The 27,549-nt window shown below is 54.2% G+C and overlaps 1 protein-coding gene and 1 long non-coding RNA gene across 2 annotated transcripts; one reads left to right on the top strand and one right to left on the bottom strand.

The window, feature by feature from the left end:
* Positions 1-3,496: 3,496 nt before the first annotated feature.
* Positions 3,497-4,331, bottom strand: LOC135578065 (uncharacterized). Its single transcript, XR_010469439.1, has 3 exons — positions 4,225-4,331; positions 3,695-3,769; positions 3,497-3,600 (listed from the first exon to the last, which is right to left on the bottom strand). It is a non-coding gene; the product is annotated as an uncharacterized LOC135578065 (long non-coding RNA).
* A 21,172-nt stretch (positions 4,332-25,503) lies between these two features.
* On the top strand, positions 25,504-27,141 carry LOC135578060 (uncharacterized). The gene is made up of 4 exons (XM_065048249.1): positions 25,504-25,681; positions 25,778-25,915; positions 26,116-26,292; positions 26,747-27,141. Exons 1-4 carry the CDS (start codon positions 25,562-25,564, stop codon positions 26,912-26,914), a joined length of 603 nt encoding a protein of 200 aa, XP_064904321.1. The 5' UTR covers positions 25,504-25,561; the 3' UTR covers positions 26,915-27,141.
* Positions 27,142-27,549: the final 408 nt, after the last annotated feature.

Below are 27,549 nucleotides of genomic sequence, written 5' to 3'. Positions count from 1 at the left end.
CCCGAGTCCCTTTGGCTGGTGGGACCAACGCCACGGGGGTGATGGGGTGAACAGGACCACGTAGCCACTTCCCCTCTCCTGTTGTCTCTGCATCCTGTCCCCACCGCTCTCCTGCCTTTCCCTGTTGCTAGAAAGCAGACAAAGCCGCGCTGGCTGACAAAGTCAGTCGCAGCCAGCTTGAGGCGTGCGTGGAGCGGCTGACCAAGATGATGGAGGAGGTGACGAGCCGGGTGACGGGCCAGGAGAACGGCTGGCTCCAGTTCCAGAAAGAGCTGCAGAGACAGATGGACTGCAAGGTGAGGGCTCGTCCCCTCCACGCAGCACTGGCACCTTGGGGCCTGGCAGCCTAAGGCAGCATCCTTGCGAGGGTCCCCCCTCCCGGCTGTGCCCCCGGGGACCGCCATGTCCCATCCTGGGGTAGCTGGCTGAGGGTGTCACCCGTCCACAGCTGGACCGCCGGGAGCTGGGGGCGTTCCGGAAGCAGCAGGAGGAGCGGTGGAAGAGCCTCAGCGGGCAGCTCCAGGAGCAGGCGCTGCAGGCAGAGCGTGACAATGCCGCTGGGATTAGGAAGTGAGTGCCATGGGGACAGTGGCGGCTTTGGCAGTGCTGGCCCTGTTCCTGCTGGCTGTCCCGGCTCGTGCCGGTGTGGTACCTGGCGTGGGAGCCTTGTGGGCAGCGCCCCTGGGGATGCTGAGCAAGTGGCTGTGCCTTGTGCTCCTGCCAGCTGCAGCTTCGCAGCGATAGAGGCGGCACAATGAGGGGCACGTGTGGGAGGAGCCCTCCTCAACCAGTCTTGGGGGGTGGGTGCAGAGGCTTTTTGTGGCTGGTGTGCAGGTGGGGCTGTGCCCCCCAGGAGCTCCCCAGCCCTTTTCTCCCCCCTCCAGGCAGCTGCTGCCCGGTTTCCATTGCCTGTCCTGTGACCGGCCCCTCAACATGCTGGCGCCTGGACCGTGAGTAACAGCCCCCCGAACAGGGAGCACCCCCTGACCCCTCCCTGGCGTCGAGTGACACATGGGGTGCCACCTGCCGGGCACTGAGCACCCCCATGTCCTGTCCCACAGGGAGCGGACGGGCGAGTGCAGATACCCCACTGTTCCGCGGAGCTGCGGGGGCCCACACACCGTCACGCCCCCGCGCTTCCAGCCCCAACCGCCCAGCACCCCACGGCCGTCCCCATCCAGCGCCCGCCGCCCCAACAAGGTAGGGATGACAGAGGTGGGGAGGGGGATGCTGAGCCTGCGGGGGGATCTGTGCCTCAGTTTCCCCGGGGAGAGCTGGCTGGGGGAGGGTTGCTGGGGGATGCGGAACGGGGCCCCGTGTTTGGGTCACACGCTCTCCCCTTCCCAGAAGGACGCGATGCAGCTGTCGGGCCAGGACGGCACTGATGGGAAGCGGCAGGACGAGCAGCTCTCCATGATGGGGGGCTCTCAGCTGCCCACAACACCAACGGCCACCCCAGAGACCTCGACCTCGAGGAGCCAGAAAAGTATGGCCCTGTCAGGGCACCGGGGGGCAGAGGACACCCCGCTGTCTGGGGGGACGGGTCTGTGCCCACAGCTGGGCAGGGTTGGACGGGGGTCTGGGCTCTGGGCTGGGCTGTGGGGGCAGCACTGGCTGCTGGGGCAGCCGGTCCCTGTGGTGGAGCTGGAGGGAGCTGGGGGGACATGTGGGGTGGTGCTGGGCAGTGTGGGACAACAGCCTGTGTGCTTCAGGGTGGGGGCAGGACCCTGTTGGTGGGTGTCTGTGGCTGACCCTGCCCCTCGCCCCCAGGCACCGCCTCCCCGCTGCTGTTAGCCGTGCTGAAGCGCCGACCAGCCTCATCTCCCGGACGCCTCACCCAGGCACCGCAGCTGCTGCCGCCCATCCAGCCCCCCCGCAGCGAAACAACCCCCTGACAGCCGGGCAGGACGGGGGTCCCGGCCCCGGTCCCACCGCCCCGGGCGCTGAGCAGGCAGCGGCTGCAATAAATGGCGATGGGCAACCAAGCGCCGGTGTGGTCTGAGTGGGGGTCCCTGGGGCAGGATGGCAGAAAGCCCCCTGTGTTTGCTTTTCCAGGAGAAAAATAAGTGCTAAAAAGGCGCTTTGGGGTGCCCAGGTGGATCCAGTGGTATCCAGGGTCCCCAGAGGGAGCACGGGGAGCAAACCAGTGGGCACCAGGGCAGAGCCAGCAGAGGCCCATCCTGCACCCCGGCTGGGGCTGAGGTGTCCATGGGCTTCAGAAGCACCCCCTGGCACTAACTGGGGGGACGGGGTGAGGGGGCAACCAGCGGGCTGTGCAAGAAGCCGGGCTGGCTGTCGGCAGCCGGAGGAGGGGAGCGCTTTGCTCTGGGTCGGGGGATCCAGAACTGGGGGGACGCAGCAGCTTCGTGCCCCGCCCCGGGGTGCCCACAGCCGCCGTGTCGCAGCGCTTTGCAGTCGCAGGAAAGCACCGGGCAGCTCTAGTTGATGGGCGCTCAGTTTCCCCAGCCAGGCGATGCCGGCGGTGCCAGCCCAGCCACCCAAGGCCCTACAAGAGACAAGGGCTGTTCGTACAGCCAAGCAAAAGTGTGGCCCGTGGGCAGGGGAGCTGCCAGCCCTGCCTGCCCTGCCTGCACAGGCAGGAGGAAAGCCCCTGAGCAAACCTCCTGCATCCCAAAACCGGGGATGCTCAGCCCAGCAGAGCTGGCACTCTGCACTCTCCAACTGAAGCGGAGCAGCTGAGACCGGGGAGTGGACCAGACATGTCCCTGATGGAGCCACGTGCCAGGGGGTTCCCACCAGCCCCCCAAGGGCGGTGTGTCACGGAGAGTCCTCGCAGCTTCATTTAAGGGACAACAGAGTCCAAAACAACTTTCATTAAACCGGCGAGGAACAGGGTTTTAGCACTCCAAAGTGACTTAAATAAAGGTTCGGATATCAGCTGAGGAAAATTATTTGAGGGGCAGCAACTGATACAACCAATCAGGCGGTGCACAGCGTGCACACACGGGGCTTCACTCAAAACAAATGCCGGAGCTGGCCCTGAGTCCCGGAGAAGTACACACTTGCCTAACACAGCGCGGGATTATTTTAAAGAGATAAAGTACGCGTGCAAATGCGCACGGAAAGTTACTCGTGCATATGTGCACGGGAGGAAAATACACCCGCGATTCGGCGAGGGTCAATTTATACGCGCTCAAATGGAGCGCGGAACGTTATACGTGCATATGTGCACGGAAAGTATAAATATACTCGCAATCCTGCGAGAAGTTTTACTTACACCCGTGGCGGTGTCAGCATTCAGGACACAGAACCACGGGCGTAGTTATATGCGGTGCTTTATTTCAGCGCTGGGAAACCAGGGGCTCGCACCCAAAGCTGGTTCCGACCACTGATTCAAACCTCACCATTCTATACAATTTGGTTACATACATATTCATTGAAGTTACAACGTGTATATTGCATATTCATTAGGTTACACAATTATTTCACAATATCAGTTGCAACACCTTGGAACTACTCTAAGCATGCGCAGTGGCCTCTGGTGGTCGTTCAGGGGTCGTTCCTGACAGCGCAGGAAAAGCGTTAGTCTGAGAATCCGCTTTGTGATGGTTCTCCCGCAGGTTGCTCGACCTTCAGTCACTGACAAAGAGCAGGACAAGGACAGAATTGGAGTCACAGAGCTGCTACTCACCATGCTCAACTTCTTCTTCTGGGGCCCACAGGCAGTCAGCACCTTGCTGCTTGTGTTCACTTTCAGGACATCTCCACTCGTCGTGCCAAGATGAAAATCACCATCATCGTCTGTCATCTATAAGAAAGCATAAAGAAAAAGAGATCACGGTCTGGATCCTGAGGCCCGTGTCCCACGCCTGACACTGGGCTGCATCAACAGCTTTAGTTCAGTGGATTGCCAAGAGTTCATCTGGGGGAACCCAGCCAATGTTTCTGTTCCATCACACGCACAGATCCAGAACACTGCTGAACGCCAGACACTTTCTAACCAAATCTAGATCATATTTTGAAGCATAAAAATACGGGTGCCGGAGCCCGTGACCGTAATACGTGCTGCTTCTCTTGAGGAGCATCCAGAACACTCTTTCCCAGAGGCCGTGGGAGATCAACTGCCATGGCCAATGCTGAGGAACTTCACTGCCGTCACGCGCTTGGGACCAACATTTCCAGCGTTATTAGAGAAACTTGTGGGTTTTCTCTGGTCTGTACAGAGTTTCTTAGTTTAGCAAAGTCATCTTGGCTGAAACGTACCTGAACACACACGCTGATTCCTCTCAGTTGCCCCGCGTAGCATTCAGATGGATGGATTGTTTTAGTTGCTGTATCGAGTTCCCACACTCGAATGGTGAAACTAGAAGAACAAATAGAGTGGGATCAAATCCACAGACGCAGAAACCTCCAAGTTTTTTCAGTACTACAAGAAGTAAAAAGCCTTCACAAGGCTCCATTATTCTGATCTTTCAATACGGAGAAAAAGAACAATATCAGAGAAGTCTCTTATGGAAACTTTCTCCGGGTAAATCAAAAATCTTAAGGCTTCAGCAAAAACATATGTGAGGGCACTTTCAACTCTTTTCTAGTGCAATTTAATTGACGATGTCAGAGACGATGTCATATCTTTAAGCAGAGTCACCCTTACATTTACCAAAGTGCTAAAATTGCAAAGGCGAGCACTCATAAGTGCGAGTGCAGCCAAGAGCATCCAAAGCCGTCCCTGATGTACAGGGAGGTGCAGGCCCTCAACGCGTTTAAACGTCAGCCTGGATATATGGGCGCTGCCGCAAATCCTTGCAAAACGCGACGTTTTGTACAACTTTTGTTACAAGCCAGTGACCAACTGTACATCACATCTGGTGAGGACAGGAGATCATCCAACGACCGGCAAGACATCACTGTTTCGACATTAATTAGCCATTGTTCAAGGGCACTCATTGACTGCTTTTCTTGTGTAAACACTGGCAACTAAATATGTTAAACACTGCACGGGGAATGCCAAGTACAAAATCCTGCTATCAGGAGCTGAAGTGACGCACGTGGGCCCCTGTGTGCTGCTCTGAAAACATATTGTTACATGGAGAACAAGCAGAAATGCCTTAAAGCTACAACCTGACGGGTATTCATGAGTCCATTCAGAGTAAAAAGAAACAACACAAGCACACAGTTGCTTAAGTTTCCTTGTAGTTCAATAAAGACTCTTTGTCAAAGGAAATAGGGCCAGGGGTTCTCTCGCTCTGCTCGTTCCTCTCAACAAACCCTTACTTTCCAGCAGTGACAAACACCTCGTCCCTGCAGCTGGAGCACATGACGACGTTGGCATTGCCGGCGCTGCGCGGCGAGGCCGGGCTCCCGCACACAGCCTCTCTCTTACTGACGTCCCACACCATCACCCTGCAGGAGAAGAAAGCCTTGAAACAGCTTCGCTTTTTGACACTGCTTGGAAGTCAATTACTAAAAAACAAAAGCAAGACAAAGCCTATTGTCCTGCAGTCTGTTCCTACCAGGACACACAACAGAAGTAACTTTGTAGAGATTCTACCCAAGAAAAAACTTGTCACCAAAGTGTGGAATTGCAGTTTACATCCCCTGCTCCTGAAGCAAGGCTACGTGGATTTATCAGATTCCTTCTGCGGAGCACGACTCAAATCATACAGAATCACAGAACAGCTTGGGTTGGAGGGACCTTCCCAGCTCCCCAGTGCCCCCCTGCCATGACAGGGACATCTTCAGCAGCTCAGGGTGCTCAGAGCCCCGTCCAGCCTGGCCTGGGATGTCTCCAGGGATGGTTCAGCCACCACCTCTCTGGCCAACCTGGGACAGGCTCTCACCACCCTCCCTGGAAAAACGTCTCAGGCCGCCCATAGAATCTGATTCTTGTCAAAAATCTTGTGCCAAGAAGCGGAAATCCTTACCTGCCGTCGTCCTGGCCTCCCAGGGACACAAGATAAATGCCTCTGGGCGAGAACGAGAGTCCCTCGACTTTGCCCTCGTGCAGCGAGAGCCGAGCAAGTAACTCCTGCTTTGGGAAATCCCAGAGGATGACGTCTGCCTGCGGGGCAAAGCAGAAGGGGGGGATGGCAGAGCATGAGATGTAACTCGCAGGATCAGGGAGAACAACGTTCTCTGGCAGGAAAGTTGTTAGAAGGAGCCCAGCCCAAGCTTCTCTGCAGCCCTGGGCACCCCTGACACAAAGAGGCTTCAGACTGGGTGCTGTGAGAAGCATTATTCCAGCTGAGCACTTGAGTAGCTCTGCTTCATTTCAGCACCTACATTTACCCTGAGACACTGAGTATTTGACTTAGGTTTTAAAATACTGAAAGCACTAAAACCTGATCCCTTCCAAGTGTCTTGAGGTCTTTCAAACAGGCAAAAATAAAACGAAAAGAACTTGAGAGGTCTGAAAATGTACGTAGGTACCTGTCAAGGGCTTTTGAAAGTAATAAGCAGCTCTGGAACTCAGGTCTCACTTGAAATAAACCAGCACTTATTAATTAATGTCTAATGAGATTTTGGCTGCCACACGCCCACAACACTTTGGATAAAAAGGACTGGAACTAAAAATCCCTCAATCCTAGGGAGACTGCTTCATGTTTTACAAAAACATAAAGGCACAGCCAGCAATGGAGTAACTACAATTTCCCATTCCCTTCAACATCTTCCCATTGCAGATATTTATTTTCCAACCAAAGAAAAAATAAACGAAAGGTGTTCCCACCACTGGCAAGCCAACTCCAATTTCTCTGGTCAATACTAAGCGGTTAAAATCAGAGCATTACCCACCTTGAATTAAATGCAGGTGACTTGTCCTGAAGCGACGTACATCCCATCCCTGGACACGACAACGCAGGACACGTTATCGGCGTGGCCATGCAAGAAACTCTGTTTCTTAGTGTCCACGTGCTGAATCAGCACCGTACAGCCCAGGGGGTACAGGATGTGCTCCCTGTCGGGGTGGCAGATGAGGCCACAGGGAACATGTCCTGCAAGAGAAACGGGTGAAAGATCCGCTGGCTGCCAACAGTTCAGGGGCTGCAGAAACCACTGGCTCCCCACGGTTTACCTCACAAGGCGAGGGGGGGGAAGGGAAAAGAACCTTCCAGTTCTCCCCAGAGCTGTTCAGCAGAACAACCCCGTGTCGAACAGCACGGTCACCCTTGGAATAAGTGATGGCCAAAATTGTTAATGTTGAACAAATCGAGTAGGATTCAATTATATTATGCATATTGTTGTAAGCAGTAACTGCGCTTGTGCAAGTTTGATTATGTTTTGTAGAACCTTGTAGTAGTAGTTAAGCCAATGCCTGGATTGCCTGGATGGTGCCACAGGTAACAGGACTCCCGGATGGTGCCACAGGTAACAGGACTCCCGGATGGTGCCACAGGTAACAGGACTCCCGGATGGTGCCACAGGTAACAAGGTTCCAGAGACGGAAATTCCCAGCGTGTGAACGAGCGTATAACATATATAAGCACACACGAAAAGTTGAGTGGTGTGCCTGTTGGCGGAACTGAGCTTCCCCCGGTCACCCAGCGCTGTTTTGCCTAATTACCGCTTGCTAAATAAAATCGATTGATTGACTCAGAATCGATTTATTGGCTCTTATTTATAACAAATGTGATCTGTGTGTGGCGCAGGAGCTTCCCGTCCACTTGCTCCTCCATTCAGTCAGGTGCTGCAAGAGAGGGACAGAGAAAGAAACAGTTAGGACCGGATTAACAACCTCGTCATCCCTGTCCCCAAACCTGCAGGCGGCCTAGGAGGCCTGATCTAAGTTTGGCTCTTCTCCCTCTCTTTGCTGGAATCCTTCACTGCACAAATTTCTGTCATGAACACTCTCTGAACCAACCTGATGTGTTCATAGTTCCCAGCCCAGCGTCCATTCCTCAAGGTACCTCAGCATTTCCCTTTGGAACCACACCTGAGTGCCATCCCGTCCTGAGCTACCTCAGCATTGCCCACTGCAGCCTCCCCGACGCCATCTCCTCCCTGAGCTCCCTCAGCCTTTCCCGCCAAAGCCTCCCCGATGTCCCCCCCTCCCTGAGCTCCCTCAGCCTTTCCCGCCAAAGCCTCCCCGATGTCCCCCCCTCCCTGAGCTCCCTCAGCCTTTCCCGCCAAAGCCTCCCCGATGTCCCCCCTCCCTGAGCTCCCTCAGCCTTTCCCGCCAAAGCCTCCCCGATGTCACCCCTCCCTGAGCTCCCTCAGCCTTTCCCGCCCAAGCTCCTTCCGTCCCGCCCTCAGGCTCCTCCGCCGCTCCCCCCGTTCCCGGCCCCTCCCCGCGGCAGCGCCGCCCCCGCCCCTCGCGCCCCCTGGCGCCCCCACGGCGGCCCCGGCCCCGCCTGCGCCGCTCCCGACCCGGCGCTGCCCCCTCCCGCTCGCTTTCCTCCCTCTGCCCTGCGGCACCGCGGGCTCCCCCCTCCGCCCCACGGCCCCGCCCGAGCCCCGCGCAGCGCTCAGCCCGGGGCTCCCTTCCCTCACAGCCGCCCGCGTGTTTCCCCCTCGCCCCTTGCCCGGCCCGGCCCGGGGCCGCGCTCTTGCGGCTGGCTGCCCCTCGCCTTCCTCCTGCCGAACCCAGCCCGTCCCTCCCCCTCCAGCCTCCCCCCTCAGCCGGGACCGGGGCGGCCCCGTCCAGTCTCCCCGCTGTCCGCCCGCCCCTCGCTCACCTCCGGCCCCGCCGCTCCTCGCGCGCTGCTCCCGCCGCCGCACCGCCGGCACGCGCTCCTCGGCCCGCGCGCTCCTGCAGCGTGGCCCCGCCCATCCCGCGCAGGAGCCAATCCCGTCCGCGTCCGCCACCGGGCCCCGCCCCCCCTCCCGGCCCGGAGCCGCCGGCGGCCGCAGAGCGGCGCTGTCCGCCCGCAGCGCGGCCCCGGCCCCGGCGGGTCAGCGGCAGCGGGGCCGGGAGCGCTCGGGCTGCGCCCGCCCAGGACGGCCCGGGACCGAGGGCTCCGCCGCTGCAGCCCGTTTCGTGCCGTTTGCACCCCGGCTTACACGGCTGCAGCCTTCCTGCTGCTGCAGCTCACACATCTTTCTTCCTTCTAACCGCACAGCAGGTCACACTCACAAACGTTCCGTGCTCGCTGGCATAAGAACATCTGCAGAAGAATCTACAGACATTACACAGATATACCACCAACCACAGCTTTCTGAGCTTTCAGGTTGAAGTTCCTGCAGATATCCATGTTTCAATAAAACACACAACACCAGTAGAGCTGCTGCCTCTGCCGTCTTTGCTCAGAAAGCAGTGACAACACCAGAAAACACATTGGCAGCCGGTGCTTTGACCAGTGAAGGTGGGATCTACAAAAGTCTGATTAAACCAAGCAGCCTGAGGTCTTTATCAAGCTGCACATCTGCCAGAAATGCTGAAATGCAAGAGTTTACTCCTGCACTATTCCACAATGGAACAGCCGCTTCATATCAAAAATCATCTCAAAGTTCCAAACCGGTACATTAAAAAGCTGTCACTAGATGTTAGAAGACCACTGCAAGATCTTATTGCTTTTTGAGTTAAATAATAATTTTTCAATAAACCAAAAGCCAAACAATTTCTGCAGTCTGTTGCTCATCCTCCTGTTCATTCATTAGCACTGCAGCAATCAGTTGTTATACGACGTGTCAACAGAGGTGATTGAAAAACCTCAAACAAAACTTACTGTATCTAGGGGTGTATCTAGAATGCTGTATCTAGGATGCTGTATCTAGGATAATGTATCTGGGATGCTGTATCCAGGATGCTGTATCTGGGATGCTGTATCTGGGATGCTGTGTCTGGGATGCTGTATCTAGGATGCTGTATCTGGGATTCTGTATCGGGGATGCTGTATATGGGATGCTGTATCTAGGATGATGTATCTAGGATGCTGTATCTGGGGTGCTGTATCTAGGATGCTGTATCTAGGATGCTGTATCTGGGATGCTGTATCTAGGATGATGTATCTAGGATGCTGTATCTAGGATGCTGTATCTAGGATGCTGTATCTGGGATGCTGTATCTGGGATGCTGTATCTGGGATGCAATAACTATTATGCTGTATCTGGGATGATGTATCTGGGATGCTGTATCAGGGATGCTGTATCTGGGATGCTGTATCTAGGATACTTTGTCTAGGATGCTGTATCTGGGATGCCCTATCTAGGATGCTGAATCTAGCATGCTGTATCTATGATGCTGTATCTAGGATCATGTATCTGGGATGCTGTATCTAGGATGCTGTATCTGGGATGCTGTATCTAGGATGCTTTATCTAGGATGCTATACCTGGGATGCTGCATCTGGGATGCTGTATCTGGGATGCTGTATCTATGATGCTGTATCTGGGATGCTGTATCTAGGATGATGTATCTAGGATGCTGTATCTGGGGTGCTGTATCTAGGATTCTGTATCTAGGATGCTGTATCTAGGATGCTGTATCTGGGATGCTGTATCTGGGATGCTGTATCTGGGATGATGTATCTGGGATGACGTATCTGGGATGCTGTATCTGGGATGCTGTATCTAGGATACTTTGTCTAGGATGCTGTATCTGGGATGCTCTATCTAGGATGATGTATCTAGGATGCTGTATCTATGATGCTGTATCTAGGATCCTGTATCTGGGATGCTGTATCTAGGATGCTGTAACTGGGATGCTGTATCAAGGATGCTTTATCTAGGATGCTATACCTGGGATGCTGTATCTGGGATGCTGTATCTGGGATGCTGTATCTATGATGCTGTATCTGGGGTGCTGTAGCTAGGATGCTGTATCTACGATGCTGTATCTGGGATGCTGTATCTAGTATGCTATATCTGGGATGCTGTATATGGGATGCTGTATCTAGGATTCTGTATCTATGATGATGTATCTGGGGTGCTGTATCTGGGATGCTGTATCTGAGATGTATCTGGGATGCTCTATCTAGGATGCTGTATCTGGGATGCTGTATCTAGGATGCTGTATCTGGGATTCTGTATTGGGGATCCTGTATCTGGGATGCTGTATCTGAGATGTATCTGGGATGCTCTATCTAGGATGCTGTATCTGGGATGCTGTATCTAGGATGCTGTATCTGGGATTCTGTATTGGGGATCCTGTATCTGCGATGCTGTATCTAGGATGCTGTATCTATGATGCTGTAACTGGGATGCTGTATCTGGGATGCTGTATCTAGGATGATGTATCTATGGCGCTGTATCTCGGATGCTGTATCTAGGATGCTGTATCTGGGATGCTGTATATAGGATGCGATATCTGGGATGCTGTATCTATGATGCTGTATCTAGGATGCCGTATCTAGGATGATGTATCTATGATGCTGTATCTGGTGTGCTGTATCTGGGATGCTGTATCTGGGATGCTGTATCTGGGATGCTGCATCTGGGATGCTGTATCTATGATGCTGTATCTGGGATGCTGTATCTGGGATGCTGTATCTGGTATTCTGTATCTGGGATGCTGAATCTTGGATGCTGTATTTAGGATGTTGTATCTGGGGTGATTTATCTGGGATGCTGTTTCTAGGATTCTGTATCTAGGATGCTGTATCTAGGATGCTGTATCCGGGATGCTCTATCCGGGATGCTGTATCTAGGATGATGTATCTATGATGCTGTATCTGGGATACTGTATCTGGGATTCTGTACCTGGGATGCTGTATCTGGGATGCTGTATCTAGGATGCTGTATCTAGGATGCTGTATCTGGGATGCTGTATCTGGGATTCTGTACCTGGGATGCTGTATCTGGGATGCTGTATCTGGGATGCTGTATCTAGGATGCTGTATCTAGGATGCTGTATCTGGGATGCTGTATCTGGGATTCTGTACCTGGGATGCTGTATCTGGGATGCTGTATCTGGGATGCTGTATCTAGGATGCTGTATCTAGGATGCTTTATCTAGGATGCTCTCTCTGGAATGCTGTATCTGGGATGCTGTGTCTGGGATTCTGTATCTATGATGCTGTATCAGGGATGCTGTATCTACGATGCTGTATCTGGGGTGTTGTATCTAGGATGCTGTATCTGGGATGCTGTATCTGGGATTCAGTATCTATGTTGCTGTATCTGGGATGCTGTATACGGGATGCTGTATCTGGGATGGTTTATCTGGGATGCTGTGTCTGGGATGCTGTATCTAGGATGCTGTATCTAGGATGCTGTATGTGGGATGCTGTATCTGGGATGCTGTATCAAGGATGCTGTATCTATGAATCTGTATCTGGGATGCTGTGTCTGCGATGCTGTATCTAGATTCTGTATCTAGGATGCTGTATCTAGGATGCTGTATCTAGGGTGCTGTATCTAGGAAGCTGTATCTGGGATTCTGTATCGCGGATGCTGTATCTGGGATGCCATATCTAGGATGCTGTATCTAGGATGCTGTATCTGGGATGCTGTATCTGGGATGCTGTATCTAGGATTATGTATCTGGGATTCTGTATCGGGGATGCTGTATCGGGGATGCTGTATCTGGGATGCTGTATCTGGGATTCTGTATCTGAGATGCTGTATCTGGGATGCTGTATCTAGGATGCTGTATCTGGGATGCTGTATCTGGGATGCTGTATCTAAGATGCTGTATCTAGGATACTGTCTCTAGGATACTGTATCTATCATGCTGTATCTGGGATGCTCTATCTAGGATGCTGTATCTAGGATGCTGTATCTATGATGCTGTATCTAGGATGCTGTATCTAGGATTCTGTATCTAGGATGCTGTATCTGGGATGCTGTATCTGGGATGCAATATCTATGATGCTGTATCTGGGATGCTGTATCTGGGATGCTGTATCTGGGATGCTGTATCTAGGATGCTGTATTTGGGATGCTGTATCTGGGGTGCAATATCTATGACTATGTATCTGGGACGGTGTACCTGGGATGCTGTATCTAGGATTCTGTATCTATGATGATGTATCTGGGGTGCTGCATCTGGAATGCTGTATCTGGGATGCTATATCTTGGATGCTGTATCTGGGATGCTCTGTCTACGATGCTGTATCTGGGATGCTGTATCTAGGATTCTGTATCTGGGATGATGTATCTGGGATTCTGTATCTGGAATGCTGTAACTAGGATGCTGTATCTAGGAAACTGTATCTGGGATGCCGTATCTGGGATGCTGTATCTAGGATACTTTATCTTGATGCTGTATCTGGGATGCTGTATCTGGGATGCAATATCTATGGTAATGTATCTGGGACGGTGTATCTGGGATGCTGTATCTGGGATGCTGTATCTAGGATGATTTATCTATGATGCTGTATCTGGGATGCTGTATCTGGGATGCTGTAACTAGGATGCAATATCTATGGTGCTGTATCTAGGATGATGTATCTAGGATGCTGTATCTGGGATGCTGTATCTAGGATGCTGTATCTAGGATGCTGTATCTGGGATGCTGTATCTAGGATGCTGTATCTAGGATGCTGTATCTGGGGTGCTGTATCTAGGATGCTGTATCTAGGATCCCGTATCTGGGATGCTGTATCTAGGATGATGTATCTAGGATGCTGTATCTGGGATGCTGTATCTGGGATGCTCTATCTAGGATGCTGTATATGTGATGCTGTATCTGGGATGCTGTATCTAGGATTCTGTATCTATGATGATGTATCTGGGGTGCTCTATCTAGGATGCTGTATCTGGGATGCTGTATCTGGGATGCTGTATCTAGGATGCTGTATCTGGGATTCTGTATTGGGGATCCTGTATCTGGGATGCTGTATCTAGGATGCTGTATCTGGGTTGCTGTATCTGGGAAGATAGATCTGGGATGCTGTATCTAGGATGCTGTATCTGGGATGCTGTATTTGGGATGCTGTATCTAGGATGCTATATCTGGGTTGCTGTATCTAGGATTCTGTATCTAGGATGCTGTATCTGGGATTCTGTATTGGGGATCCTGTATCTGCGACGCTGGATCTAGTATGCTGTATCTAGGATGCTGTATCTGGGGTGCTGTATCTAGGATGCTGTATCTACGATGCTGTATCTGGGATGCTGTATCTAGGATCCTGTATCTGGGATGCTGTATCTAGGATGCTGTATCTGGGATGCTGTATCAAGCATGCTGTATCTGGGATGCTGTATCTAGGATGCTGTATCCAGGATGCTGTATCTGGGATGCTGTATCTAGGATGCTGTATCTGGGATGCTGTATCTGGGATGCTGTATCTGGGAAGCTGTATCTAGGATGCTGTATCTAGTATGCTGTATCTGGGATGCTGTATCTGGGATGCTGTATATAGGATGCTGTATCTGGGATGCTGTATATAGGATGCTGTATCTGGGATGCTGTATCTGGGATGCTGTAGCTATGATGCTGTATCTGGTGTGCTGTATCTAGGATGCTGTATCTAGGATGCTGTATCTAGGATGCTGTATCTGGGATTCTGTATTGGGGATCCTGTATCTGCGATGCTGTATCTAGTATGCTGTATCTAGGATGCTGTATCTGGGATGCTGTATCTAGAATGCTGTATCTAGCATGCTGTATCTACGATGCTTTGTCTGGGATGCTGTATCTGGGATGCTGTATCTGGGATGCTGTACCTTGATGCTGTAACTGGGACGCTGTATCTGGGATGATGTATCTGGGATGCTGTATCTAGGTTGCTGTTTCTGGGATGCTGAATCTTGGATGCTGTATTTAGGTTGTTGTATCTGGGGTGATTTATCTGGGATGCTGTTTCTAGGATTCTGTATCTAGGATGCTGTATATAGGATGCTGTATCCGGGATGGTCTATCCGGGATGCTATATCTAGAATGTTGTATCTATGATGCTGTATCTGGGATGCTGTATCTGGGATGCTGTATCTAGGATGCTGTATCTGGGATGCTGTATCTGGGATTCTATATTGGGGATCCTGTATCTGGGATGCTGTATCTGGGATTCAGTATCTAGGATGCTGTATCTGGGATTCTGTATCTAGGATGCTCTATCTAGGATGCTGTATCTAGGATGCTGTATCTAGGATGCTTTATCTAGGATGCTGTATCTGGGATGCTGTATCTGGGATGATGTATCTGGGACGCTGTATCTGGGATGCTGTATCTAGGATGCTTTATCTAGGATGCTGTATCTAGGATGCTTTATCTAGGATGCTCTATCTGGGATGCTTTATCTAGGATGCTCTCTCTCAGATGCTGTATCTGGGATGCTGTATCTGGGATTCTGTATCTATGATTCTGTATCTGGGATGCTGTATCTATGATGCTGCATCTGGGGTGCTGTATCTGGGATGATGTATCTGGGATGCTGTATCTAGGATGCTGTATCTGGGGTGCTGTATATGGGACGCTGTATCTTGGATGCTGTATCTGGGATGCTGTATCTAGGATGCTGTATCTGGGCTGCTGTATCTATGATGCTGTAACTATGATGCTGTATCTGGGATGCTGTATCTAGGATGCTGTATCTGGGATTCTGTATAGGGGTTGCTGTATCTGGGATGCTGTATCTAGGATGGTGTATCTGGGATGCTTTATCTGGGATGCTGGATCTGGGATGATGTATCTAGGATGCTGTATCTAGGATGCTGTATCTGGGATGCTGTATCTGGGATGCTGTATCTAGGATGCTGTATCTGGGATGCTGTATCTGGGATACTGTTTCTAGGCTGCTGTATCTAGGATGCTTTATCTGGGCTGCCGTATCTGGGATGCTGTATCTCTGATGCTGTATCTAGGATCCTGTATCTGGGATGCTGTATCTAGTATGCTGTATCTGGGATGCTGTATCTAGGATTCTGTATCTAGGATGCTGTATCTGGGATGCTGTATCCTGTTCATTCATTAGCACTGCAGAAATCAGTTGTTATACTACGTGTCAACAGAGGCGATTGAAAAACCCCAAACAAAACTTATTGAAGCCCACGGACCCCCCGCCCTCCCTGCCCCCCCTCACCCTGAGCCCCACGATCAGCACCTTGTGCGGGAGAGGAGCAGAACTCGACAGACAGAACCAGAAATGCAACTGCGGGGAGAAGGAAACACCAAGGCAGTTACAGCTTCCTTAATGTTCCAAATCTGATGTCTTCCAAACCAAAGCTTGCGAGCGGCGGAGGAAAAAGCTGAGACGACTCAATGTGAGTGACAGAGCTTAGTTGACTTTATTCGTCCAGGGTACACATATTTATACAGATAACCTAGATAAAACATCTTAGATACAGCATCCCAGATACAGCACCCCGTATACAGCTTACTAGATACAGCATCCCACATACATATTCTGAGATACTGCATCCCAGATACAGCATTCTATATACAGCTTCTAGATACAGAATCCCAGATACAGCATCCCAGATAAAGCATCCCTGATACAGCATACTATATACAGCTTACTAGATACAGCATCCCAGATACAGCATCCCAGATACAGCATCCCTGATACAGCATTCTGTATACAGTTTACTAGATACAGCATCCCAGATACAGCATCCCAGATACAGCATCCTAGATACAGCATCCCAGTTACAGCATCCTAGATACAGCATCCCCGACACAGCATCCCAGATACAGCATCTCAGATACAGCATCCTAGATACAGCATCAGAGATGCAACATCCTAGATACAGCATGCTAGATACAGCATCCCGGATAGAGCGTTCTGGACACAGCATCCTATATACAGCATCTTAAATACTGCATACTAGATACAGAATCCCAGATACAGCATCCCAGATACAGCATCCTAGATACAGCATCCCAGATATAGCACCCCAGATACAGCATCATATATACAGCATCCTAGATACAGCATCATAGATACAGCATCCCAGATACAGCATCCTAGATACAGCAACCCAGATGCAGCATCCCAGATACAGCATCCTAGATACAGCATCCCAGATACAGCACCCCAGATACAGCATCATATATACAGCATCCTAGATACAGCATCATAGATACAGCATCCCAGATACAGCATCCCAGATACAGCACCGAAGATACAGCATCCCAGATACAGCATCCTAGATACAGCATCCCAGACACAGCCTCCCAGATACAGCATCCTATATACAGCATCCCAGATACAGCATCGCAGATACATCATCCTAGATACAGCATCCTAGATACAGCATCATAGATACATCATCCTAGATACAGCATCCTAGATACAGCATCCCAGATACAGCATCCCAGATACAGGATCCCCGATACAGCATCCTAGATACAGCATTCCAGATACAGCATCCTAGACACAGCATCCTAGACACAGCACCCTAGATAAAGCATCACAGATACAACATCCTAGATACAGCATCCCAGATACAGGATCCCCAATACAGCATCCGAGATACAGCATCCTAGATACAGCATCCGAGATACAGCATCCTAGATACAGCATCCCGGATACAGCATCCCAGGTACACCCTCCTAGATATAGCATCCAAAATACAACATCCTAGATGCAACATCCTGGGCCAGGATAAGAACGTCTGCACCACGACAGGTCAAAAGCCCCCGCGGGGCAGCAGGAAGGAATCTGCTGATCGAGGCCGTCACTGCGGCACTTCTGTCAGTGCTCACGGGCCAGAGAGGAAAAGGCGACTCATTTCTTCTTGTCATTGCAGAACGAGCTCCCTGGGGTCGTGAATTACATCAGGCTGCAAGTGCTGAGCAACTGGGGCCACCCGGACTACACCTGCCTGTATCGGTTCAGGGTGCACGGTGATCCGCCCAGAGATGGGGGAGACGTTCCTGTTTCTTCTATCAATAAATTCCATTAATGTTCACCCAGTCGAGTTCCTGTCGGCTTTGCCTGTGGTGCTGCCTGGTCCTCCCTGAGCTCACTGGAGCTCCCCATCCTTCTCTCAACCACCAGCTTATGGGAGACTTCAGGAGCACACAGCAAGATTGTCCTTGTTAGGGAAAATGGAAAACTCAGTCACAAACCTGCAGAAAGCCTGACATGCACACACTTGCTGTGACACAGGAACATCAGCAAGGCCCTGCCTGGACACCAGAGATTAAATTAATGGACCATTTTCTTGTGCAGGAATAAATTAAGGATCGACTGAATGGAAACATCTGTTGTTACCCGTTTTCACAAGAGGCACGTGCTGCTTCAGCTTCCACTTTCAGTCTTTTGCCAATGAGAAAATGGCAGTGTGTGTTTTTGTAAGAAGGAAACCTTAATTGGAAAGTTGGTTCATGAACTTTTTTGCCTCTCTGGGCACCTATGGACTAAATAGCCCAGGAACCGTTACAGAGTGATGAGCAAAGCAGTCCCAGGACACTTAAGAGATCCCATACCCACACCAGTCTGTCCTTCCTTTTGACCCGAGCTCCCCAAGGCCACAGAGACCCATAGAGATCCATAGGGACCCATAGGGACTCATAGAGACCCATGGAGACCATAGAGACCTATAGTGACCATGGAGACCATAGAGACCCATGGAGACCATAGAGACCTATAGTGACCATGGAGACCATAGAGACCCATAGAGACCATAGAGACCCATAGAGACCCACAGAGACCATAGAGACCCACAGAGACCATAGAGACCATAGAGACCCACAGAGACCATAGAGACCATAGAGACCCATAGAGACCATAGAGACCCATAGGGACCATAGAGACCATAGAGACCCATAGAGACCCACAGAGACCATAGAGACCCTCAGAGACCATAGAGACCTTAGAGACCATAGAGACCTATAGAGACCATAGAGACCCATAGAAACCATAGAGACCATAGAGACCATAGAGACCCATAGAGACCTTAGAGACCATAGAGACCATAGAGACCATAGAGACCCATAGAGACCCACAGAGACCATAGAGACCCTCAGAGACCATAGAGACCTTAGAGACCATAGAGACCTATAGAGACCATAGAGACCCATAGAGACCATAGAGACCCATAGAGGCCACAGGGCAGTCGTGCGCTCGGGCCGTACCAGGGAGGAGAGAGCAGGACCAGCGCTTGGCACCCAGGGCTGGGAACAGCAATTTGTGCTCTGAGCTGGGGCTTAGTCCATGTGCGAGCCCAGCACGGGTCCAGATACCAAACTGAGGGTGTCGGTTCACCCCCGGTGCCACACACACGGCACCTTCTTCCATCGCCTCCTCCGATGAGCTGTTTTGCAGCCCCTTCCAGCTCAGCCCAGCTCAGACACCTGCACTCTGGCTCAGGGCTGCCTGGGGCTGGTGACCCTCGGGGCAGCAGCAGGAACCGCTCTGACCCTGGTTGTGGGGCTGTCCCTGGGCTGAGCCCTCGGGCCCCGGGCTGCTGAACTGGGCCATGCTGGGGCCCAGGGGTGCTGGGGTCGACAGGTCCCCATGGCCTGTCTGTGCTGGGAGACACCTGCTCCTGCAGCACCCCTGGTCCTGATCCCGAACCTGGTCCATCCTCACCCAGAAGTATACTTTAGTTTGGGTTTTTTTTTGTTAAAACTGAAGTTAATTCAGGTAGAGGCAGAGCCTATTTAGAAGTTTTGGTAGTTTGGGGACAGAGGCCAGTGGGGGGCTGGGACCCTTGGGGGTGTGGGCTCTTTCTGCCCCGTGCCCTTGGCCTGGCGCTCACAGCTGGGAAGGGACTTTCCAAACTCCTGCCGGGAGGAGCCAGATGTGGCCACCCCCGGCACAGCCTCAGGGTCTGCTGCCAACCTGCCCTCAGATCATCTCTGCCCAGCTGGACATGGCCCAGGAGTCACTGCCAGTGCTGCTGTTCTCCATGGGGCAGCGTGGTGCTCAGCAGGCACAGCCAGAGCTGCTCCTGTGCCTTATCTTGTAAGCGATCAGTGTAGTTTGTAGTTGCTTTTGGTAGATATGAGCAGAACTTCACAGCTTAAAATTGTAGCAAATCCAGCTTACAAGTAACACGAAGCAAAGAGTATATTAAAAATCATACCACCTTAAGTCCCTAAAGAATTGATTATATTTAGTGTGCCTCTACTTAAGGTAAATGATTAATATGAAACTTAAATTGGTCTCATCCACTGAGCTGTGAGTAGTAAAACCATTGCCATACAGCTCACTTATTTAGCAGGGAGAGCTCACAGTGGCTCACCCACGCTGTCGTATTTATGGAATGAATTGATAGACTCGTAGTCACATTGCACACAGTAAGAAAAGTGTCTGAGACTTGTAGGCCCACAAGTTCCCGGCGTTCATCTGCTCTTCTGCTTCCCTGTGGGTCTCCTGTCCGGAGTTCTTGGCCTGGGTACGGCTCAGGCCCTTCCCTCCTCCGGAGCCTGGACCCAAGTGCTGCGGGTTTGGCCAGGGGTGATTGGGGGATCGAGTGCATCTGCACCCCTGGCAGCCCAGAGAGAACTGAGCCAGACAACGGGACTCCTTTCCGCAACATCCCCATAGATGGATGCTCCTGGAGCAAGGAGATGGCACTGAGTGTGTCTGTGACATCCCCACCATGCACCAGCCGCTGGGGAAATGGAGCAGTGCGATGGACTGTTCAGGACTGTGCTCAGAGCAATGGGTGGTGAACTTCTAGAAACTGGGATGGAAATTTAGCAGCCATGTGCCCAGGGCTGAGCTGGCCTGAGCCTCCCAAGGGGACCTCCTGACCCTCCCCACCCAGGCACAGGGTCACAGTGGGGCCCTTTGTGACGTCACTTGGTGACACCCACTGCCCCGCATGTGATCAGTGCAGCTGCGGGCCCAGCCCACACTGTCCGACAGGACAGTGACGAGACAGGGTGCGAGCACGGAGCCGGCGAGAGCCCCGAGCGTAGCCCACGTCTGTCAGAGAACCAGAGAATCTTCTTGGTTGGAAGCGACCCTTACGATCATCGAGTCCAACCACAGCCCAGCTCTAGCTGCCCCCGGCAGACTTGGAGCAAGGAGCTCCTGAGCTCACGTCTTTCCCCGACGAGGAGCACACGGGCGCATCCCACACCCTTCACCGCTGCCTCTGGCAGAGCTGCAACACCGAGGCATTTTGACAAAGCGTCCGCCTTCCCCATTTTTCGTCCTTTCCTTTGTCTGAAAAATGGCAGGAAGACCCCCCATCCGACGCAGGCTGGCCTGGCAGGAGAGACCCCCCAGCCGCCCCCGGGTGGCCTGGCAGGAGGAGGTTGGGGCTCCCCAGGAGGTCACATCTCCACCGCAGCCCAACCAGGTGGATGTGGCCCAGCCACCGCAGATCGGTGAGTGAGGGGCCCTGGTTGTTGGGCAGGGTGGGGTCCAGCGATCGCTCCCCGCTTGACACCAGGGTCACGGTTCCCCAAGCGCTGGCAGGGGGTTCCATGGGTGGTGATTATGCTGCCTGAAGCCCAGGGCTGCTCGGAGCTGGGAGCCGGCCCCAGCACAGCCTCTGCGGGCAGAGGGGACCCAGCTCCTGCTGCAGGGCACGGGCAGCGAGAGGCAGCTGGGCGGGCAGGAGGCAGCCGTGCTGCGGGACGGGGACCTTTCCTGCCCGTCTGAAGCGAGTTCCTCACCCGCTGCACTGGGCGCTTTCCCCGTCCTGCCTGGCTCCAGCATCGCAGCCTGTCTGCCGGGCACCCTGCAGCCCTGACACGCACGGGGAGACTGTGCCGGGGCAGCGGGCACTGGAATGGACATGGGGCAGAGCTCCTTCTGCTCTGTCCTGCCTGCAAACCCTCTCTGCAGCCCTCCCTGCTCTCCTCCTTTATTAGATGCTGGCTGGTTACCCGTGTATGAGGTGGAACTGGAACACATGGACTCCATCATGTCCTTTGTCAGCAGCCCAGAAAAGGTAACCGCAGCCGCTTTAAAGGTGTCTGTGCCGGTGTCTGCTGACAGGGGCTCTGCTGCGGGTGCTGGAGGGTGCTGGCTGGGCAGAGCTGCTGCTCCCAGGTCTCTAATTGGCACTGCACCCCCATGCTGCGGTTCTGCTGGCCACATGTCCCCATCTCACGCTCCCTGCTTGTCTCTCTGTCCCCTGACTGCCAGGACGAGGAACAGAAGATGGAGTTTCTTAAATGCATTGCCATGATCTTCAGAGCCGCAACATACGACGACTTGTCCCAGGGCCTAGATCTCTTCTGCCAGGGATACGAGCTGGCAGAGAATAACAAGGTGAGTGGAAACCTGGCAGCACTGGGGAAGTGGGCAATGCCCCCGGCACCGGCACCCTGTGAGGACAGCGTTGGCAGGGCTGGAGGCTGGTGGCGCTGGGTGCTGGCAGCTGCAGGTCCCATCCTGGCTGTGCTGTGCAGGTGCTGCTGGAAGAGGAGCCCAGGGACCAACTGCCCGCAGTGGTGCAGCGCATTGCCTCATTTGCCATGGCTGAGATGAGGTACCTGTCCATCCTTCCTGGGAACTCCTGCCCCAGAGCCCCCTGTCCACCTGTACGAGACCTCCAGGCACTGCTCCCAGCACCAGTGTCCTACTGGCCCCTCTCTCTTTGTAGCTTCGTGGAGGAGGTTCTGGAAGGCAAAGACATGAACCACATCCAGGCCTGCTTCTCCAACGTCTTCATGCTTCCTTCAAAAGAGGAAATGAGGGGCCTGAAACCTTACCTCTACTTCATGGTAAGTGCTGGGGGAGCTACAGGAGCCCCGGTCCCTCTGGGCTGCTCTCTGGTCACCCCGTGCTGTGCTATGACCAGAGATCCCAGACAGGCTTTACTTTCTCACTGTTGTCCCTTCCCCCGTTCCTGTGGGCCTGGCCACGTCCAGTGCCATGGGCTGCTCTGCTGCCAGCAGATTATTTGCCCCTGGGTCTCTCCCAGGCACAGCGAATCAGCACACGAGTCCTCCCTTGCTGCTGGGAGTTCAGATCAGTCTCTTGGGGTGAGAGGGATGGCAGGAAACATGGCCACGACTCGTTGTCTTCCTTGCAGACCATGAAGGCTGTGGACAGCGTGCTTGTGGCATTGGCGCTCAACTCTCCTGCCTCCGAAGTCAACGAGAAGATGCAGGATATCTTCCAGGTCTGGGGTGTATGAAGAGTGGGCTTCACAAGGGCTGTTCCTCACCCTGGGGATGGGGTGTCCACTCTAGAGGTGACAGTCCCACCCGGTGCCGTGCAGAGAGCGCTGCCAGGAGGGTGCCCACCTCCCCGGGGAACCAGGGGCTGCCCGCCAGGCTCTTCCGCAGCACAGTGGCCGCAGAGGGTGGCATCTGCCTTCCTGCCTGCCCACAGGGCTGGCCCAGGGCATTTGTCCCAAGCCTGCCAGAGGCCTGAGGGCAGGAATCCCATTACAGGCTTTGTTCCAGATTATAGGAAGCCTTAATGGACTGGGCCAGTGCAACCCTGGACTTGAGCAGTGCTGCTTCTGCTGGAGCGATGGCTGCTCCCAGGGCTCACCAGCATTTTCTCTCTTCCCAGATGCTCTTGACGTTCACCACCTCTGAGAGGGCATCTGTGCGGGAGAGGGCTGTGGGCAGGATGAGGGTGCTGAGTTTCTTGCTGGCCAACTACTCCTCGCTGAAGGTAAGGACCAGGCACTCCCTGCTCTGCCAGGATCCAGATCTGCCCCAGTCCTGTGTTGGCCGGGACTGCCCAAGGAGCACCGAGGGAGCCCAGGTCTGGCAGCGCTGCCCGCATGGGGCTGTTCTGGGAGACGGGCTCTGCAGGGCCCTGCAAAGCTCTGACCACCCTCAATCCAGCCCTGGGCACACTCTTGGGTTCAGGGCTTTGGCCCCACATACCCTCAGCCCTTCTGCACTTCCTTTGCCCTTGTCCAGGCTGATCCAAATGAGGACGGAAGTGATTCCTGTGCTGAGATCGAGATGCCAATCCTTGGACAGCTGCTAGGACATCTCCTCCTATTACTGTCATTCAAGGAAGAAGAGACCAGCTGTTTGGCTTTGGACACTCTTTGTTTCCTCTTCCAATTCAAGCGTCAGCAACACTGTAAGAGAAGCTGTGGTGGGATATATCCCTCTGCACAGCCACATCAGCCAGTACCTCTGCTTGTCTTCCTGGGTGTTGTGATGGACCCTTCTCCTGCTTGCTAGAGACAACACCATGTCACCAGCACTGTCCCTCCTCTGCTCCTGCCCCGCAGCACTGCAGCCACGCGAGACGTCTCCCTCATCACTGTTATTCCAGCCACGGGGGACTGAACTGTGGGACTTCATGCAGAGCTCTATGGCCTTGGAGTTTCCAGGGCCAGGAGCATTCGCACACGTACACTGGAGGCGGGTCAGCCTTTCGGTGGCCCCGCTCTCCACCACCTCCTCCCCTGACTGTTGGTCATAACCTCCCTCCTCGGCCATTCCAAGTTCAAAGCTCTTTCCGGTACTGGGGAAGCTGCTGTGTCTTACCAACTGTTGTGTATTTCCCTGCTTTTTAGGTGCGACACTGCCAGAAGAGAATGCACAGCTCCAGGAGGACTGGGAAGCCAGTATCACCTCCTTGACCTCTTCGCCCAGTGCTACTCACATCACCAAGGTAATGAGCTCCTATCTTGCTGGCACTCTTGTTGGTGGCATCATCAGGGGACTTGTGAGAGCAAAGGCCTCCACAATCAGGGGGCTGGCAGGGCCTCCCTGTCCCTGCTGAGAGGGTTCCTGCTGTCCCCGAGCAGGGGCGATGCGAGGGCTGCTCTCCAGTGTCCCAGCAGCAGCCCCAGTCCTGCTGGCCACCAGCCCTGGTTCACGGCAGGGCCAGCACCCTGTGCCCAGGACCCCAACCCTCCCCCCTCTCCCCGGGCCTCTCTTCTCATCTTCCCATGCAGTCACTGCCGCCCCTGCTGCCAGCTTTGCTGCGGGCACTGCCGCAGCACCGCCGGGCGTCTCTGCAGGGCTGCTGGCACTGCCCGCCTACGCAGCAGCACCGGGGCACTCAGTGTGACTTGGCTTCGCTGCCTCCCTTCCTCCCTTAGCTCTTTGCAGAATACCTCCAGCCTCCCGAGAGGACAGACATGGTCCTGGTGTTCATCGAGGCGATGAGCGACTCCAGCACCTTTGACAAGGAGGTGGCCAGAAACATGCTGGGCATGGTCAAGAGAAACTGCGATTTCTGGCTGGTGGATGTAAGTGGCCTTTGGCTGGATTGTCCTGCCCTTCGGCCCTGTCAGGCCTTGTTCCTCCCTCCATCCATCTCTTCCTCTCAAATCCCAGTAAAGTGAAGCCACCTGAAGGCGGCAGAGAGGGATGGGAAGGACATCTGAGGAAAGGGCTGCACTCCAGTGGCAGCACCATCCTCACCTGTGTCTCCTCCAGGTGCCAAAGATCACAAGCTGCATCCACAAAGCCCTGCGGTGCATCAACACGGCACCAGCCCGGCGGAGTGTGATGTCCCTAATTGTCTGGATGGCTGACAAGTGCCCTGGGGAGGTGGTCTCGACGCTGCTGACAATCACACCACCAGGAGACAGGTACTGGCCCCAAAAGCCATGAGGGCTTGTTCCCTGTGGGGAGAGGGGCCCAGAGACGCTCTGGCTGCCAGCGCCAAGGGATCCTGCAGGACACCCCCGAGGAGCAGGACCCTCCATCCCACCACGCTTTCCAGCGCTGGGGGTCAGCCAGGCCCGCAGCAGCCACAGCTGAGCAAGCCAGCCCAGAGCCCCCCACTGCGCTCCTGCCAGCCCCACGGGAGCACCAGCTCAGCCTCTGCTGCTGCCCAGGGCATCCCAAGCGTCCTGCAGCGCGGAGCCGGACACGCTGCTGTGGGCCAGGCTGCCCTGCTGACAGAGCGCTTTCTTGCAGCACTGCCCTGGCACTGTGGGAGGTGATGTTCTCCGTGCCCCAGACCCTGCAGAACGTGTTGAAGGAGCTGCTCATCCAACTGCAGGACCGGCACTATAGGGTCTTTTATACACACTGGGTGGACACCGCCATCCTTCGCTTGGCTGTGAGTTACTGGGAGAAGCTCCTGGTGCCCCAGGAGCTGCACGGTGCCAGGAGCCCCAGCAGCTCTGCCGGTCGCTCACTGCTGGCTTGCTTTCAGATACTGGCCAGCAGTGACCTGCAAGATGAGGAGTTTGCTCCAGTGTACCTAGTCATGAGGTTTCTGAGGCAACGAAGACCAGCGGTGCTCTCCCTGTTGCTCAGGGCCATGATGACGCTGTCACAGAGAGGAGAGATGGTGAGTGGGGTGTCGCCAAGGGCAGCTGTGTTGGCAGCCAAGGGCCGGGGCAGTGGGTTCGGGCTTGGCCTTGGCTGGCAGTCAGGCGCTGGGGTGCCTGATCCAAAGGCCCTTCCTGCCATGGTGGGGCCTGGGGGCTGCCTGGGGAGCTCTCCAGGCATCGACCTGGTCCCAAGACGGAAACTCTCTTCTTCATACAGGCCAGAAAAATGGAGGTCATGCTGCCAGACCTGATGTGGGTCCTGCAGTACGGCAATAAGGCCATCAAGATGAAGGCTCTGGTCATCTTCAGAAACGTGATGGCTCAGCTGGAGAGGGAGAAGGCCAGTCCCATCGCTGTGCGGCTGGCAGAATTTCTCCTGCCCTTCTTTGATGACGTAAGGCTGATGTATAAGGCTGATGTATAAGGCTGATGTATAAGGCTGAGCCCCGCGGGTGGGCACTGGACAATGACAGCTGCCCTTCAGCCCAGCCATCGGAGCAAGGGCTTCTCCTCTGCTTTCTCCCCGGGGCTCTTGCGGGATGGTTTCTGCGTTCTGCAGCCCAGCCCAGCTTCTCCCTGCCCGCTGCTCCCACAGCTCCTCCCCACCATGGCTGCTGAGGCTGCTGGGGGTGCTGGCTGGCTGGGAGAGCACTTTGAGGCACAGGCACTGTCTGAGCAAGTCTCACGAGTGGCCTTTCATGGACCCAGGGCCACAGATCTGGCCACAACTGCAGTGTGCACAATGCCGCCCTGGAGCGTCTCCCCTCACATCAGCCATGCAGGAGCTTCTGCTCCCCGTGGGCAGAGAGCTGCTGGTGCTCAGGTCCTACTGTGCTGCTCCCTCCCAGGAACTGAGCCAGCTGAGAAAGATCTCCATCAGCCTCTTCAGAGACCTGATGAAGATGGTGGTGGGGAATGACAAGAGAAAGATGAAGAACATGGTGCGACTTGGCCTGCTCCCTCTCTTCTTCCGAATGAGTGACCAAGTGCAGAGCGTGGCCAAGGTACAGATTTAAAGCCGAGCAGTGATGCAGGGAAGAGACCCCTGGGCGTTTGGGCCAGGGCATGTCCCCGCTCCCTGAGGGCAGAATCACCCCAGGAACAAAGCCCAGAGCAGGGGGACACCAGGTCTCCTGCCCCAACCGTGGTGCCATCTCCCAGCTTCTGCTGTTCCGTAGGTTGCCAGGGAAGCCCTCCTCGGTGCAGCAGAGCTCCTCAAGTGGAAACAGCTTGAAGATCTGGTGCAGGCACAGCAGAAATGGAGGATTGGAGAGAGCTTGGTGAGGACAACCCCCAAGGCCCAGGGCCCAGGCTGGACGGGGCTGCCCCACATGTCTGTGCTGTGGGCTCTGCAGATGTGCCTCCCCTGCTCTGCTGCAGCCCCGAGCTGCATCCTTGTTCCCTGTGCTCAAGAACAGAGCCCCCAAGGACTCTTCTCTGTGTCCTGCTGCCCTCCTCGCACCCCGCAGGAGGGAGGGCTCTCAGCACCCCTGGGACCCCTCGGCCTGTGTCTGTCTCTCAGCCCCACAGGGCTCCTGGCAGGAACACGGGAATGGCCGGAGGGGAAGAGGAACGTGGGTTCCTGGAGGAGAGACTGATCCAGCCAAGTGGGGAGGGACAGTGACGTGCTCACACCCTTGTGCTCTCTGCA

This window comes from Columba livia, unplaced genomic scaffold (genome assembly GCF_036013475.1).
Source record: "Columba livia isolate bColLiv1 breed racing homer unplaced genomic scaffold, bColLiv1.pat.W.v2 Scaffold_299, whole genome shotgun sequence".
Taxonomy (NCBI): Eukaryota; Metazoa; Chordata; class Aves; order Columbiformes; family Columbidae; genus Columba; species Columba livia.
The sequence above is the reverse complement of the archived record's forward strand: the minus strand, read 5'-3'. Positions and strand labels throughout refer to the sequence as shown.

Excerpts from the sequence above, each read along its gene's own strand:
- LOC135578060 (XM_065048249.1), top strand. The coding sequence starts at position 25,562 with ATGTTCTCCGTGCCCCAGACCCTGCAGAACGTGTTGAAGGAGCTGCTC. Across the intron at positions 25,682-25,777 it reads CCGCCATCCTTCGCTTGGCT|ATACTGGCCAGCAGTGACCT; the intron begins GTGAGTTACTGG and ends GCTTGCTTTCAG. Across the intron at positions 26,293-26,746 it reads TCCTGCCCTTCTTTGATGAC|GAACTGAGCCAGCTGAGAAA; the intron begins GTAAGGCTGATG and ends GCTCCCTCCCAG.